Raw genomic sequence first — 16,513 nt, 5'->3', positions numbered from 1 at the left:
GTCACAGTGACACTGATGGGTGCAGTTCTCAGTCCCTCCAGATCGAATGCTTTGTTAATAGCGTGTATGTGTATTCATATGCAATCAGGCCCCCCTGGCCGGTGTGGCTCAGCGGTGGAGCGTCAGCCTGCGCACCCGGGGGCCGGGTTCTATGCCCGGTCACGGCATGTACCTGGGTTGCAGTTCATTCCCTGGGCCCCAGTTGAGGGAACTGGGGGACACCTGTAATTCTCTCAGCAATAAAAATAAAAGCATTAGCTTTAACTCAGGTAATCGAGAGCAACACTGTTCTTCAGAGTCATACTGGTCGCTTCTTACAGATGATCTCAGAGAAGACGTTCCCTTTTGGGGGCTTGGTCAGCTTTCTGATTGGTCCTTTCAGGTTCAGGTGTGGCTGGTCCTGAGCTGACATATGAGTCAGAGTTAATTTGCCGGCTGCTCTCGACTGCAGGTTAATGTTGTCACTGGTCGTTGTTTTTGGATGAACATGCAGTCCCAGGTGACTTGCAGGCAATCCTTTCATTTGTTCGTCTGCAGCCAGGAGCTGCCTGTCAGCGCCAGCACCAGCTCAGGCCCGGGGGCGGCTGGGAGCTGCCACCTCGGTGACTGGCGCTGGTTGTGGTTTCAGCTGGCGGGGGCAGTGACCTCAGACTCTGGACGGTGAACGGGGACCTGGTGGGACATGTGCACTGCAGAGAGGTCATCTGCTCCGTGGCGTTCTCCAATCAGCCGGAGGGCGTGTCCATCAACGTGATCGCGGGGGGACTGGAGAACGGGACTGTGAGGTGAGACGCGTGCGGTGGCTGCTGCTGTTCCCCAGGGCACGGCACTTTCAGAAAGAAGCTTTTAATATCTAGGCATATCAATATGTAGCAATGGGAAATTTAAAGTCACCTTCAGTTATTCCTGTTTATTTCTAGAAGACAGCTTTAGTGCAGTTTTGAAAGTTTCTGTTCTTTGTTAACCGTTAAAGGTTAACAGTACGAATATACCCAGTGGGGTGTTCTTACTGCATCCCCACCCCCGCAAACTTCCCAGAAGTAACTGCTGTTGTTTATTGTGCTTCCTTCTGGGTGATTTTTAACAAATAAACAAGTAGGTGGGCTTTCTTCACGAAGGGACTTCCGTTGGCATAATTGTGGCGCCTTTCCCCTCCAGGCTGTGGAGCACGTGGGACCTGAAGCCTGTGCGGGAAATCACGTTCCCCAAGTCCAGCAAGCCCATCGTCAGGTAAGCCTCCCGCCCTCGCTTCCCACTGGGCTCTGGGAGTGCATTTTGTTGGACATGAGCACACACAGACCTAAAGAAATGTGTGATGGGAGTTTCGTAAACAGCCAACACCTGTCAAACCCCAGGCTGCCCAGCCCCAGTGGCCAAAGGAGGCCCAGTCCTTGTCTTCCTGGAGCTTAAGTCTGAGTCAGGAGCCGAGTCTAACCCACGGGCACGCGGGGCGGGGCCAGGAAAGGCCTAGAGTTGAAGCGATGTCTTTCCTTCCTGTTGAAGAGACGGTCACGTGACTGACGGCCCAGGGCGTGCCTGGCAGGACCGTTCTGCTCGGCCCCTCCTCCGACTGAAAATTCGATTAGACATAAGGAAGTCAAATTCTACCCTATTAAATACATTTATTTTCAGTATGCTAAATTTCCAGTTTAATGACCCTAAGTTAGTAATTTATTTTTATATTTAAGTGAAATTAAATATCTCCATAAATAATAATTTATTACTCTAAAGAGAAAAGGTAGAACTGTTACATTTTTTAAAGTTTCCTGTGCCCAAGTGTTTGTGTTGACGTCATAAAGGATAAACAGGAAGGAACGAGAAAGTGGGGAAGGAGGGGATGGAACCGACACTGCTCTTGTGTCGCCTGTGGGAGGAGCCGCAAGGTGCCCCGGGTCCCCTGGACCACATGCCAATCAGCCGGACCCGTGGCCGTGGCAGGCATGCGGAGAGCGTCACTTCTGCACCCAGATCCCCGTGTGATCACCCGTGTTAGAGACACACCGTGCAGACGGCTTTTCTCTCCCACAGCCTCACCTTCTCCTGTGACGGCCACCACCTGTACACGGCGAACAGCGAGGGCACCGTCATCGCCTGGTGCCGGAAGGACCAGCAGCGCCTGAAGCAGCCCATGTTCTGCTCCTTCCTGAGCAGCTACGCGGCCGGCTGAGGGCGGCGGGGCGTCCGAGAGCCTGGCGCTCCATCAGGATCTGTGGCTTCAGTTTGGGAGGCTGCACCTGAAGAAACGATGAGCAGACACACCCTCAGATAATTATAAAACCTCCTCATCTGCACGGACCTCTGCAGCTCCCAGGCGCTGGGCGGAGGGTCTCGCTGTAAGTGTGGTCGGGAGGGTGACCGCGGGCATGGCCCGCAGGACTGCGGCCTCCGTGAGTCAGTCACTTTCGTTGTTTCTTCTACGGAGGAGATGAGGGCCCCCTTTTCTATCATTCCAACAGTTTGTGCCGAGATAACTCCTCACCGCCTGCCCCCCGCCCCCCAAAGAAGGAAAGTAAAAGGTCAAGAAGTCAGGACTTGGTGATGACCAGGCGTTTTGCGGGCTGGCTGGCCACCGGAACAGTCGACTAACGACTCCGTGTTGAACAGCAGCTGCTGCCAGGCCTTCGCTCAGATAGACCCAGAGTTTGTTGACCTCCACCCACAAGAACAGGGGTGGCCGCGATTCAGACACGTTCTCTGTCTCCATAAAAGTCCTGTTTAAAACCCATAACACTAGCCACTGCCTGCCCTTCGCCGAGTCACGAAGATGGAAACCTGGTGATCACTCCTCACGGGAGCCTCCACTGCCGGTGTGCACAGCCGGGCGAGCCGTCGGGCCAGCGTGCAGGAGCTTCCCCCCGGGGGGGGGGGGGGTGACGGCTCGCTCTGTCTTAAAAAGGCTGGACAGCCCTGCGGGCCCTGTTCCACTCTGCTCTACTAACTGTGCCGCCTGAGAATTCCAGCGACAGCGGGGACACCTCCCTGTGCGCCCAGCACGCCGCCGTCAGGACCGAACCCAAGCTCGGAACAGCCTCCCCCCCACCCCGGTTGCAGCCGTGTGTCCACTGGGAGCTGCTACATCGGCTATGAAGACACTAATCGCTGAGCAACACGTGACCACACGAGACACACGTGTTCCTGCCTGAGAATACCGGTGCGATTGTGTGAAAACGTGACTCCTACTGTGTTTACAGAAGTACTTTGTCACTTCCAGACTTTCTAAAACATTCTGTGTAAAAACTGCAGGGAACACGATTCCTGAGTCTCCGTGTGGATGGATGCAAGAGGCAGCAGGGGCCGGCCGGGACCTGGAGCCGCCCCCACTGCCTCGCACAGACCTGGGGCTCCGGCCCAGGCGGAGGCGACCTTCCTCCTGTTCACGTCGCAGTGATCTGCTTGTTTTAAAAAACTGCAGCTACTGTTGCTTTCACTTTTCTACTGAGAGCGTTCAATGAGTCCCATTAGAAGAGGGTTGCTACTCAGTCCTTTATTTTTAAGGCTGAAGTCCGTCATTTAAAGAAATATGCAAAGTGACTGGTCTTGTAAAGAGTGCAATGTTCTATTTTTATGTAAAATAAACATGAATCCGGGGGGATTATTTATTCAGCATGAAACTAATACGTACATGTTTAAACGCCCCCGGGCCTGTTGCAGCAGACACTCTGTGACTGAGGGCCTTCCCTCTGTCCTCACTGCCGCTCAGCCCGGGAGTAAATGTCATCAAACAGACTGAAGGCGGCTCTTGACACGACCCGGTGCTGCGGCCGGACTCAGGCCGATGCCCTGGTGTCTGACCCGCCCAGGTTCTTCCTGAGCGCCTTAGGGATTCACCCCGCTGCACCCACTCCCTCCCTGGGCCCGGGAGGCGCGCTGCAAGGGGATCAGGGGGAGCGGGAAGGCGGGGCGGGGAGCCTAGGGGGTCGGGAGTGGGAGTACGGGGAGGGGGGGTACGGGGAGCCCGCAGGGGGACACGGAGGGGGTGAAGGGAGATACCAGCGCAGGGGCTGGGCGGGGCCGTGGGTGGGGCTGGGAGGCGGGGCGGAGCCCCTGCGCGGGAAGCCTGGGGAGGGAGCCCCCGTGACGCACCGGTGACGGCGGCAGGCGGGATTGCCCTGCCCCTCCAGGCGCCCGGAGACCCGCTGCGGAGCTGGCGCGACCCCTGCGGGGCAAGACGCGGGGCTGGGCCGGGCTGAGCCAGAGGCACCGGGCGCCCTTTCGGGCCGGCGCTGCTGACGGGCTCCCGCCCCGCGCCCACGGGGGACGATGCCGCGCGGCAAGGCTCCCCACGCCCCCCGCGCGCGCCGTGCGGGAGACAAAGCCCGCGCGTGAGCGGAGGCGGGGCTGTGCGGACGGGCGACACCTGGGCTCCGCGCTCGAGGGCGGAACGTCCCGGATCCGGTGCCCACGGAGCTTTGCGTGAAGAACTGGTCCCGACCCCGCGGCCGGCACAGGTGCGCGGCTGCTCGAACCCGGACCCTCCGCCCAGCGCAGGTGCGTACGGACTGCGAGGCTCCCGGGGACCCGTGTCCTTGTGGGTCGGGGCGGGCGCTGCCCTCCTGGGGGTCGCCCCTGGCCCCACGCCCAGGACCTCCCCGGACAGGGGGGCGGCCCGTTGGCCATGTTAGTGGGGGAAATGCTTTGGGGAGCCCAGCCGGGGTTCCGTTGCTTCCCATCCCCTGGGACACTGGCCTCCAAGCGGTTCCAGGGGCGACAAGGCGAGGGTTGCCCCCCTCCCTATGGCGTCTGTCCCCGATGCTGGTGCTGAAATGCGGGCGCTCGCCTGAGGGCTTTGGGGAGCGCGGGTCTGATTCTCCTTAGAAATAACAGGGCGGAGGGGTGGCGAGGAGGGCAGGGGTGCCGCTGGAGAAGGGTCTGCATTGAGGAGGACTTGCTTGTCGTGTGCACCTTGGACTAAGATATAGGACAGTGATGGCGAACCTTTTGAGCTCGGCATGTCAGCATTTTGAAAAACCCTAACTTAACTCTGGTGCCCTGTCACATATAGAAATTTTTTGATATTTGCAACCATAGTAAAACAAAGACATATTTTTGATATTTATTTTATATATTTAAATACCATTTAACAAAGAAAAATCAACCAAAAAAATGAGTTCGCGTGTCAGAGGTTTGCCATCACTGGTATAGGACGTCCCAACATGTCCAAGTTTGACCAAATGGTAACATGGTTGGTGGGTTCTGCTGGCTTGTTCCGCCCAGGACTGTCAGAGGCTGGTCGCAGCCTGGCCCACGTGGCTCAGTGGTTAAGCCTCGACCTATCAACCAGGCGGTCACGGCTCATTTCTGGTCCCGGGTTGCGGGCTCCATCCCCACTGCGGGGCGTGCAGGAGGCAGCCGATCCATGATTCTCTCTCATCATTGATGTTTCTGTCTCTCTCCCTTCTGCTGTGAAATCAATAAAAATATATATTTTTTAAAAAGGCCCTTTCAGTCCTAAGAAACCAAACCCTGTCCCTGTGAATTGTGGATTATTGCCAAAGTGTGTGTTGGCTCACTCTCCATGGTGAGAAGAGGTAGACACAGCACTTAGTCTATAGTCAGGTCCGGTGGAAATACACGGGGCACCCCATGCGTTGCTTGTTTAAGGAGTAGCCTGGCTGAGGGGTCATGAGGCTGAAATGACCGTTTAGGACAATGGCCTTCCTGTTTGCGGCTCAGACCCTCAGCCTCCTTGCAAGGGGACCGGGTGGGTCTTTAGGAGTGATTGCGGGAAATGCCTCACACACACGCACACGCACACGCACACACACACACACACACACACACACACACAACTACACCTTATGAGGAAGGTGGCCAAATGGCTGAGAAAAGATTGACGTGCAAAAGACACATCATCTCATTTATTTATAGCCGCGTCTCACTGTCACCTTTTTTTTTTTTATACCTGTCTCGCTGTTCTACTTGGGAGGGGAGAATGCCTCCAGTGCACGCGTGTCCGTCCATTGCCCGTTCTCATCTCGGGACTTTGAAGCGGCGTCTTTCGGAAATCCCCCGTTTGCTCTCCCCGCACCTTTCTGAGCGGAGCTCCTGGCCAGTCCTGTGGATTTCCCTGTCTCTCGGGCATTTTATTCACTCTGGACACACGCAGGCAGGAAGAGACGAACCACTCGGGGAGAGCGATTATTTGGTCGCTGCTTGTGAACCAGAAACGGAAAGTTAGCTTCTTTAATGCACCAAAATATCAGAATATCCTTCCCACAGCAGCCAGCGGCAGGTGGCGGACGGGACGGGACAGGACGGGCGCTGCGCAGGCCCCGCCTCGCCCTTGGGAAGCCGCGCCTGTGCCCTCTGCCCCCTCTCCCGGCCGTTCCAGGGCCTCCAGGGCCGCGGGAGGAACGAGGGCATGTCCAGCAGCAGCACCGCCAGCATCTCGCAGGCCCGCAAGGCCGTGGAGCAGCTCAAGATGGAAGCCTGCATGGACCGGGTGAAGGTGAGCAACGCCCCCCACGCCCCTGCCCTTGGCCCACACCCGCCTGCAGTTTGCTTCAGCATTGCCTCTGTGTCCACCGCGGTCAGGGGGCAGGAGTCACGTGACGCCCGGTGTGCGGGGTCTCCAGGTATACGCTGGGTCCTCAGGGTTCTATTTAGCTCCATTGTCGTGCCAATAAGCAAGAAAGAGTTCAGCATGGAGCCCTAGCTGGTTGCAGGGTGGTTAGAGCAAGTATGTCAAACTTGCAGCTGGTGAGAGGGAGAGAGAGAGAAACATCAATGATGAGAGAATCATTGGTTGGGGGCCTCCTGCACTCCCCCCACTAGGGATCGAGCCCGCAACCCGGGTGTGTGCCCTGGCCGGGAATCGAACCGTGGCCTCCTGGTTCACAGGTCGATGCTCAACCACTGAGCCTCGCCGGCCACGCAGAGTGAACGCTGAGTTTGACCTTGTCAAAGACACCGTCGCCGTGGGGGCTGCCACTGGGCTGTGCTCTCCACTATAATCCTGTTTTGTGTTCTCGGGGGTGGCAGACGGAGGCGGCAGAGACATCAAAGACGCTTGTAATGGATCCCAAGTCCTATTGTTAGAGAGACGGGATTGCTGAGCAATAGGTGTGAGGCGCTCTGAGCGGATGCGGATGCGAATGCAGGGCTGTCACGGCCAGAATAGTAATTATGCCATCCCCTTGTCCTGGAATGTGACTATAGCAATTGCAACATTTTCTCCCATCATCGAAGCTTGTAATTACAGTGCAGCCACGGGGGTTATGTGCTAACTTGGTCTGTTTTAATCACCTCTTTTCCTCTGAAATGTAATGGTAAAGTCCCACCGTGGTTCCCAAGCTGCCGGTTCGTTTCTTTTATTTTTCTTTCTTTTTTTTTTTTGAGTCTACAGACTGTTTATTAGAGGGTGGAGAAGGGCAGGGAGGAGAGCTGCCCCTTCTAGTGACTGACTACAGGGTTCACATAGACAGCTGTGGACCACATGCTGGTTCTGGCTTACACTTTTGCTTCTGGTCTCTGAGCAGGAAAGAGGCAGGTGCCCGGAAGCCAGTGTGCGGAGGTGGAGGTGGAGGGGAAGCGGCAAAGAGGACTATTGATGGGGAATGAACAAAGCCTCACACCTCTCGCCCCGAGGCAGGAGCCGGCTGAAAGGACTAGCCTGGGGCTCTGGGTTCTCCCGGTTCTCTCCCACGGCCTCTGAGGGGCAGGCTGGGCTGCCGGTGGATTGATGAGCACTGAGAGCCTGTGGTCCAGCAGGCCAGCCTGGCAGCCAGAGGGGAGGCTGGGAGGAGTCTTGGAAGGAGCAAGCCCCACCCCGTGAGGATGATGCGAGGATGATGCCCGGAGTCAGGAGAGGGTGCGCATAAAGAGGCAGCAACCAGGCAGACACCCACATCTCTTTTATTGGGGGGGGGGCGGGGATGGGGCACCGGGAGGAGCGGCCCCAGGCCCTCTCACTGCGCGGCTTGTTGCTGGCACTGCTTCCTGTGTCAGCTCTGGAGGCTGGAGAAGGGCTCCATGCGCAGAGGAAGGTGCCCCCACAGCGGCTGGGGCCGTGGCCTCGCTGTTCGCCTGGTGAAGCCACACTCGCCCAGTGTCCTGCTCTCACCCAGAAGTTGGTCATCCTTGCACAGACGCTGCGAATGCCCTCGATGTGTTTAGCTCCAACACGGTGCTCGACTCCTTGGCGTCCGTGAAGGTGGAGGTCTTGTGGCGCTGGATCATAAGGAACACGTTCTGGGGGCAGCGGATTGGCATGAACAGGGAACCCGCCCCCACCCCCCCACCCACCCCCCGTCCCTACGCCCCCCTCCCCCCAGGCCTGTGGCCTCTGCCGCTCCCAGCCCCGCCCCCGTTCGTGTCTTTTAAACTGGGCACTTGTGCCCTAGCCGGTTTGGCTCAGTGGATAGAGCATCAGCCTGCGGACTGAAGGGTCTCAGGTTTGATTCCCGGTCAGGGCACATGGCCGGTTGTGGGCTCGATCCCCAGTGTGGGGCGTGCAGGAGGCAGCCGATCCATGATTCTCTCTCATCATTGATGTTTCTCTCTCTCCCTCTCCCTTCCTCTCTGAAATCAATCAATCAATCAATCAACTGGTCACCCGTGACCTCCTCAGGTCTTGGTTCCTGTTACACAGGACTCCACTCTCACCCAGAGGAGTGTGGCCAAGCAAACGCACCCATGATCCCACAACAAGAACGGGAGGTGATCTAAGGACACTTGGTTTTCTTGGAAGAGAAACTGTGGCATCAAGGGCAGCACCACCTTTGGAGGTGACAGAAGCACCCCTGGATGAGACCCCCCAGACCAGCAGGGCCAGGCACTGGTAGGAAGGTTGTTAGGGTGTTGCAGACACGGGGCTGCGAGGGACGCAGATACACGGATGTGAGACAGAACATGGCCCAGCGCCATCCTCCACCGCTGTCCCGAGAAAGCCCCATTTCTGAGCCCCCACCTCCCGTGCTTCCGGCCTGGCGCAGTGCCCCCAGGTGGCTGCTCTTGGGAAATTAAATGAGTCAGATCTGTCTACATCAGTGGTTCTCAACCTTCCTAATGCCACGACCCTTTAATACAGTTCCTCATGTTGTGGTGACCCCCAATGTCATTGTTACAAATTGAAAATCATTAAAGCATAGTGATGAATCTCACAAAAACAATATGTAATTATCTATGTGTTTTCCCATGGTCTTAGGCGACCCCTGTGAAAGGGTCGTTCGACCCCCAAAGGGGTCTCGACCCACAGGTTGAGAACCGCTGATCTACATAGATACTCACAGGCATCTGAACTAGTAAACTGATCCAGGGCCCGGAAGGAACAATTATAATGTAGCAAGTCAGCTTCAGACCAGGGGAGGGTGCTGGTGACCCATAAACCGAGGCACACGAAAAATTTTCTTCTTCACACTAAAATATTTTTCAGGAGTTTAGTAGTATCTGAGCCCAGCCGGCATGGCTCAGTGGTTGAGCGTTGACCTATGAACCAGGAGGTCACGGTTCAATTCCTGGTCAGGGCACGTGCCCTGGTTGTGGGCTCCATCCGCCGTGGGGGGCGTGCGGGAGGCAGCCGATCAATGATTCTCTCTCATTGATGTTTCTCTCTCTCTCTCTCTCCCTCTCGCCGGCCAAGAGTTTGACATGCTTGCTCTAACTGATCGGAGGCAGCCGATCAGTGATTCCCTCTCATCATTTGTTTCTCTCCCTCTCCTTTCCTCTGAAATCAAAATATATTTAAAAACAGGGGAGGCCGGGACCCTCCTGCTGCCTCCTGTTCTGTTCTGCCCGGTGGTGGGATTGGAGCAGCATCTCTCTCGCGGGAGGCAGATGTCCACCCGTCTCCTCGGGTTTGCACCCAGCCTCTCCCCAGGCCGAGCATGGCTTCGCCGCTGGCTGTGCACACAGCCCGTCCTGTCCTCGGCGGGCCCACTCTCCACACGCACGCTGGGAACTGGCCCCTCACCCTGCGCCCGCCCGTGCCGTGTCCCCGCAGGTGTCCCAGGCCGCTGCGGACCTGCTGGCCTACTGCGAGGCCCACGTCCGGGAGGACCCGCTCATCATCCCCGTGCCGGCGTCGGAAAACCCGTTCCGGGAGAAGAAGTTCTTCTGCACCATCCTCTGACGCCCTTGGCCATGCAGCACCTCCTTTTCCGGACCGCCCCGCGGGAACCCGCATGCCCGTAGCTTTAGGGAGCCCCCTCCCCGCCCTGCCCGTCCCTGCTCAGCCACCCCTCAGGGGGGCCGGTCTCATCTGTCCCTTGTGTTTCATGATTGTAACGATTCCACTTTTCTTTCCGTTTTCATGTTATTTCCTTAAAACACATTTTTGTTTATGTCAGAGAGGAAGGCATGGGGCGTGCCTGTGGCGGGCAGCTGTCATTGTGTTCCCAGTTTGTCCAGTATCTGACCCCCCTTCCCGCAGGACGGAATCACCCCTTGCAAGTCCATTGAGTGGGATGCAGTGTCCCCGCCCCTGTGGCTGCCCACATCCCCTCCGCGGTGCACCCCTTTCCTAGCACAGACTGGCCAGGTTGTGAAAATCCTTCCAGCTGTGCACGTTGCATTCGTGCACTTTCCTGTACCCGTGTTATATGTCAATAAAAAGTGGGCTTGGTGGTCAGCAGTAAAGGATCCTATGGTTATTTTTCTGTCTTTGTGGCGCGTGGCTAAGCCTTGACTCCTGGGCACATGAGAGTGTATCTGACACATCCTGAAGTGGGCGGTGCTGGCGATCCAAGGCTGCGTGGGCCTAGCGCAGACAGTGGCCCGGGAAGGGGTGGGAGATGCCAGGCTGTGGAATTCATGTCTTTTGGGAAAACAGCGGGAATCCCACTGGTCAGAGCCTGACATCCCATCCGGTTCCCATTGGGATTCCCTGGAACCGAGGCAGGTGGCATCCTCCCCACTCCTCCTGCCTCGGACCCTCAGGAATGGATGGGAGGGGGGGGGCTGCCACAAACCCCAATTAGCAAACAGCACCTCTGGGTAAGGGGCCCCACCCACGGCTCCAGCTGGCTCAGCGATGACACCGCCCAGCCCGTAGACACCGAGGCAAACGGCTGCTTTGACGCGGTGCCCCTCGGGGGTTCTCGGCGCCCTCCCAGGCCTCTGAAGGGGCCTGAGGGTCCTGGGCCGGCGGGGCCGGTCAGCGCTGCACCCCGACTGACACTGACTAGGGTTCACGGCAGACTCGCGGTGTCGGGCCGCGTGGGGGGCCCGCAGGACCCCGGCTTCGTAGAGCTGCCAACGTCTGCGCGACTGTAAACTGCGGACTCTTCTAGCTCCTTAGGCCTTCGCCAGGGCGGAGCTACCTCCGCAGCAAGGGGGTGGGGGGACCCCAACCTCCGAGCGGGGGAGCTCCTCGGCATCCCCTCCTCCAAAGCCTTGGAGGGAGGCGGGGTGGCCAAGAAGGGGGGAATGCGCATGCTCAGTGTAGGACCTCATGCGTCGCCTCCGCGCCCGCCGAGTGACACAAGCGAGAGCGTGGGTTTCTGGGAAATGTAGTTTCTGGGCCTCCGGACCACTGGTGCGCCGCCCGCCTGGGCCGGGAGCAGGACTCCAACTCCCAGCAGGCTGGCGGGGCGCGAGACGTGACACAAGTAAAGGGGCGGGGCCAGCGAGAGCGAAGGAGGCGGGGCCGGGTGAGGGGCGTGGAGAGTCCCGGCGAGGGGCGGGGCTCCGGCCGCCCAGCGGCCGCCGCCGCCCGCATCTGAGGATCCCAGGCGCGCGGCCGGAAACCGCGAGGCACCTGGACGGCGGCGGGAGCGCCTGGAGCCGTCGCACGGGCGTCGGCCATCCCCTCGGCAGATTCCCTGCCCTCCGCCGGGACGCGGGAGGGCCCGGCGCGCGACGGGGGCGCGAGGTGGGGCTGGCGGGGGCGGCCAATGCGAAACTGGCTGGTGCTGCTGGGCCCGTGCGTGCTCGGGGCGGCGCTGCACCTCTGGCTGCGGCTGCGCTCCCCGCCGCCCGCGCGCGCCTCCGCCGAGTCCCCAGCAGGTGAGGGCCGGGCCGGGCCGGGCCGCCGGGGGTGGGGTGGGTTGGGGGACGGGCCGCACCGGGGGCCTTTTCATCCGCGGGCGGTGAAGTCGGGGAAACTTGGGGGCGCTCTTGTCTGCGCGCGTCCGGCGGCTGTCACCCCCCCCTCCCCCCCGCTTTCCTTCCTGGCCCCGGTTCCGATCCGAGTCCTGCGGCCGCCCCAGGCCGGGCCGAGCCGCCCGCCTGCCTGGCGCGGAGCCCCGCGTGCCCTTTCGACGCCAGCGGGTCCCTTTCTTCGGTCTCGTCGGGTCCAGACTGAGCTCTTGGTGCCGCGGGGAGTGTCTGCGCGGGGGTCCGAGGGGCCGGGCCTTGCTTTTGGGGATGGCGGCGCCGCAGGAGCGGACGGAGCTCGTGGCCTTTGCAGACTTGGTGATCTCAGCCGGGAAACACGGGTGGACGCGAGCGGGAGACGGGCGCCGGGCGGAGCGGCACCTGCGAGTCCGGCTGGCGAACTCCTTGCTAATGACACGCATGTGGGACGACAGCTTCGCCGGGACCCCGGACCTCGGCCGCGGCCGCCTCACCCCCCCCTCCCTCCCGGCAGGTCCCAGCCTCCTCCACCAGCGCGTTGCCCCGGGCAGGTGCCCGTTGCATTGTGTGCGCGTGGACGGGTCCCGCCGCCCTGAGCGCCACGTAGGTGTCCCTGCTTGTATTCTTTCCTAAGGGCTCACCCTAGGTAGGACCTTTAAGACACCCCGAAGGCTCTTTCACAGATTAGGTAATCCTCCTGCTTTTTTGTTTGCTTGTGTTTTAACTACGTGGGGAATTAAAAAAATTTTTTTTTTTACCATTTCCCCCCCAAACAGCTGTTCGCTTCTCCCAAAGTTTTAAACATTAGGATGGACTGTTTGCAGTTCTGAACTTATAATTGTTCATCCACATTATTAACCGGTTAATAATTAATCAGCATTTTTAACCGGTGAATGGTTAATTCGCATTATTAACCGGTCAATAGTTAATCAAAGAAAACACGATAATTTAAAGAGGAAACAAACATCAGAAGTTCTTTATTCAAAGTCATGTCTGTCGCTAGCTACACATTTCCCCCATCTTTCAGGTCATTTGTGGAGACCGTCCCAATAGAACTTTTCTGGTTTTGAGGCAGACCATTCAGAGACCCAGTTTTCCACATCTTCGTCCGTTTTTGAAGGGCTGCTCAGAAAGTGCGTGCGCCATCGATCAGAACAAGTGGCCATCTGGAGGAGCAGTACAACCAAATAGCATACATATCAGATCGCATCTATATCAACATATGTGGAACTCCATCAATTGAAAAAAATCCGCATTGTTAACCGGTACACCTAGTACTTGAGCCCGGCCAGAGCGGCTCAGTGGTTGAGTGTTGACCTATGAACCAGGAGGTCACGGTTCGATTCCTGGTCAAGGCACATGCCCTGTTGCTGACTTGATCCCCAGCGTGGGGGCGTGCAGGAGGCAGGCAATCAATGATTCCCTCTCATCATTGATGTTTCTCTCTCTCTCTCTCTCCCCCTTCCTCTCTGAAATCAATGCAAAATATTTTTAAAAAATAACATTGGTTTGGGATGATGCATTAGGAGGAATTTTGTAAAGGTTAGTTCAGAAAAATGATGTGACCACAAGATTTCTATGTCTAAGGCAGTGGTTCTCAACCTTCCTAATCCCGCGACCCTTTAATACAGTTCCTCATGTTGTGGTGACCCCCAACCATTAAATTATTTTCGTTGCTACTTCGTAACTGTAATGTTGCTACTGAATTGTAACGTTGTTATGAATTGTCATGTAAATATCTGATAGGCAGGATGTATTTTCATTGTTACACATTGAACATCATGAAAGCATAGTGATGAATCACAAAAACAGTATGTAGTTATATATGTGTTTTCCGATGGTCTTAGGTGACCCCTGTGAAAGGGTCGTTCGATCCCCAAAGGGCCGCGACCCACAGGTTGAGAACCACCAGAGGTATTTGGAAAAAAGCATATCCATTCAACAAATGCTTAGCCTTTTGCTGGATACAGAGTCCCTGCTCCCAGAGTACCCGCAGTCTGTCTAAATGAAACAGACTTGAGGCAAGTAGAGGCCGAAGACATACCGTGAGCTTGCTTTGCAGTTTGCCTGGGGCTGGTTCATCCCCAATAACCCCTCTAAGCTCATCTTGTCTGTGCTTGTTTTCTTATGTATGAAATGATGACCTCATAGGGTTGTTTTTTAACGATTCAATTAGCAAAACAGCCAGAACAGTGCCCGATTCCTAGTAAACACTCCTTGAATTTTATTTTTTTAAATATAAATTTTTATTGATTTCAGAGAGGAAGGGAGAGGGAGAGAGAGAAAAACATCAGTGATGAGGGAAGATCATGGATCGGCTGCCTCCTGCACACCCCCCATTGGGAATGGAGCCTGTAACCTGGGCATGTGCCCTAAACTCAGAATCGTGACCTGGTTCATAGGTTGATGCGCAACCACTGAGCCACGCCAGCCAGACAGCACTCCCTGAATTTTAGAGAGAATGGTAGACGCGTGGTGGTGGATGCCTTTCCTAGAGCTGTTTTGGGAGGGCATGCTGGTAGTGTGTGTGATGATTGTTCTTCTCTGTAGATCTGTGATGAACTCGTATGGTTTCCCCATTTTCAAGATTTCTCCCTACTTGCGATAGATGTCACCTAAGAAGAATTTGATTTAGCGCAAGCTTCATGGTGGGGTGAAATAACAAGTATCTCTATTCCATTTCGAATTGGAGGACCTTTAGGAAACATGCCTATTCCTGTATTCCACCCTAACCGGTTTGGCTCAGTGGATAGAGCGTCGGCCTTTAGACTGAAGGGTCCCAGGTTCGATTCCAGACAAGAGCATGTATCTTGGTTTCGGGCACATCCCCAGTAGGGGGTATGCAGGAGGCAGCTGATCGATGTCTCTCTCATCGATGTTTCTAACTCTTTAAAAAATTAAATTAAAATTTAAAAAATATTCCTGTATTCCTATCATTGTTACAATGGCATGCCCTTCAATTATCTTATTAGAAAAGTCTGTCCCCAGATTTCCTTTTTATTGTTTTAACTGGCCCTTTGGCAAAAAGGTCAACAGGTTTTTGTTGTCTTTTGATGGAATACCTAGGTCCTGTGGTATATAAAAACATGGCACTGACTGTAGCAAAGGTCATTTATTTCTGGACACTCTGGATCAGGTCCCACCATTGGAGAAGGAGATGGAATGGATCCCTCCCAGAGCTATTTATAGGCCGTCGCTCTCCAGCTTTGAAACTGGTGACAGGAACAGGGACAGTAATCTTTCCCTTCTGTCTTCCTTCTAAGGACACGTTTTAACAATGTAATCCCGCCCAGTGGACCTCACGGCAGTGAAAAAGGAGCCATGCACATGGCTTGTCACTTGATTTTTTTTTTTTTCTAGAAACGTTGCTTCCCCACCTTCATTCTTTAGAGTAAATTAGTAAGCGATACAGGTTTGCTGGCTGTGGAATTTATTGGTGTTAATAAGGTGCTGGCACTTTCTCAGCTTCATCTCCCAAACCTACACTCTAAATGTTCAGGCAGGACTCCACCTGTGAAAGCATATTCTCACTGTTGTTAGTTGCTGTTCAGAGCTTACTCTTTGCCTGGCACCACACCAGTACCTCTGTGCCCATTCTCTCATTTAAGTTACAGCTCCGTGAGAGGTAGTCTTATGCCCATTCATAGTTAGGGAAACTGAGGTTCAAGGAGTTAAGTAACTTTTATTCTTAATCCTCACCTGAGGATATTTTTCCATTGCTTTTTAGGGAGAGTGGAAGAGAGAGGGAAAGACAGAGAAACATCGATGTGAGAGAGACACATCGGTGGGTTGCCTCCTGCACGAGCCCTGACCCAGGCCTGGGAGGAGCCTGCAACGTGCCCTTGACTGAAATTGAATCCCGGACCCTTTGGTTGCGGGCAGACGCTCTATCCACTGAGCCACACTGGCCAGGGCTTAAATAGCTTTTATATGTGATGTGATGAAGCCTGGATCCTGATGGTGGCCTCACGGACTCTGCCTGCCCCCTCTGCTGTAGATGATGCCACGGTGTCTTTCCACACCGATGCGCGTTATAAACATCTCGTTTGTTTCAAAGAGTTTATATATTCCCGTGAGCATGAGCACGTACTGTGTGTGGAAGACACCAAAGTGTTGGTTATCTCTGGACAGCGGGCTTGTAGGAGCTTTAGAACTTATTTCTTCTTTGTACTTACTTGTATTTCCTACAAACATATTTATGTTTATTTTGTAATAACGTTTTTATGTTCCTTATTACACGTCGTCACTGAGACGTGGCGTTTCTGATGGATGGTTGCTTGTTTCTAGAGCCATTGGCCCCGTTTCCTCAGGGGAAACACAGTCACTATGACGTGGTGGTTGGCGTGTTGTCTGCCCGCAGTAACCATGAGCTTCGAAGTGTGATCAGAAGCACCTGGCTGAAACATTCCCTCCAGCACCCCGCGCTCGGCCACCGGTAGGTTCTTCTGAGCTGGCACCCGCCTGACTTAGGGAATAAGAGGTGCAGCCTCTTTTCCGGGAG

The 16,513-nt window shown here is 55.8% G+C and overlaps 3 protein-coding genes across 16 annotated transcripts in view; all 3 read left to right on the top strand.

Moving 5' to 3' along the window:
• The window catches only part of LYST (lysosomal trafficking regulator), a 75,452-nt gene extending 71,841 nt beyond the window's left edge, over nt 1–3,611 (top strand). For 7 of the 8 annotated variants that reach the window (XM_059677396.1, XM_059677392.1, XM_059677390.1 and 4 more), the window contains 3 exons: nt 629–785; nt 1,159–1,230; nt 2,029–3,611. In XM_059677396.1, coding sequence (XP_059533379.1) covers nt 629–785; nt 1,159–1,230; nt 2,029–2,167 — 368 coding nt within the window. In that variant the 3' untranslated portion in view covers nt 2,168–3,611. Of the gene's footprint in view, nt 1–537; nt 786–1,158; nt 1,231–2,028 lie in introns of those variants that run through there. The other variant, XM_059677393.1, reaches the window with a different exon arrangement.
• Nucleotides 3,612–4,115: 504 nt separating this feature from the next.
• Nucleotides 4,116–10,575, top strand: GNG4 (G protein subunit gamma 4). Of its 3 annotated transcripts, none has more exons than XM_059677324.1 (3): nt 4,116–4,488; nt 6,332–6,448; nt 9,941–10,575. In XM_059677324.1, the coding sequence occupies exons 2-3, from the start codon at nt 6,362–6,364 to the stop codon at nt 10,067–10,069; spliced, it is 216 nt and encodes a 71-aa protein (XP_059533307.1). In that variant the 5' UTR covers nt 4,116–4,488; nt 6,332–6,361; the 3' UTR covers nt 10,070–10,575. The 3 variants fall into 3 exon arrangements, with proteins under 3 accessions (XP_059533307.1, XP_059533306.1, XP_059533305.1); XM_059677323.1 differs by having other exon boundaries at nt 4,120–4,488; nt 6,223–6,448; XM_059677322.1 differs by having other exon boundaries at nt 4,120–4,488; nt 6,220–6,448.
• A 1,033-nt stretch (nt 10,576–11,608) lies between these two features.
• The window catches only part of B3GALNT2 (beta-1,3-N-acetylgalactosaminyltransferase 2), a 20,927-nt gene continuing 16,022 nt past the window's right edge, over nt 11,609–16,513 (top strand). For 2 of the 5 annotated variants that reach the window (XM_059677544.1, XM_059677548.1), the window contains exons 1-2: nt 11,612–11,943; nt 16,300–16,447. In XM_059677544.1, the coding sequence (XP_059533527.1) occupies nt 11,832–11,943; nt 16,300–16,447 (260 nt within the window). In that variant the 5' untranslated portion in view covers nt 11,612–11,831. Of the gene's footprint in view, nt 11,944–16,299; nt 16,448–16,513 lie in introns of all 5 variants that reach the window. The other 3 variants (XM_059677549.1, XM_059677545.1, XM_059677547.1) reach the window with 3 other exon arrangements.

Source organism: Myotis daubentonii, chromosome 20 (genome assembly GCF_963259705.1).
Source record: "Myotis daubentonii chromosome 20, mMyoDau2.1, whole genome shotgun sequence".
Lineage (NCBI taxonomy): Eukaryota > Metazoa > Chordata > Mammalia > Chiroptera > Vespertilionidae > Myotis > Myotis daubentonii.
Note: the sequence above shows the minus strand (reverse complement) of the source record. Positions and strands in the feature narration are given on the sequence as shown.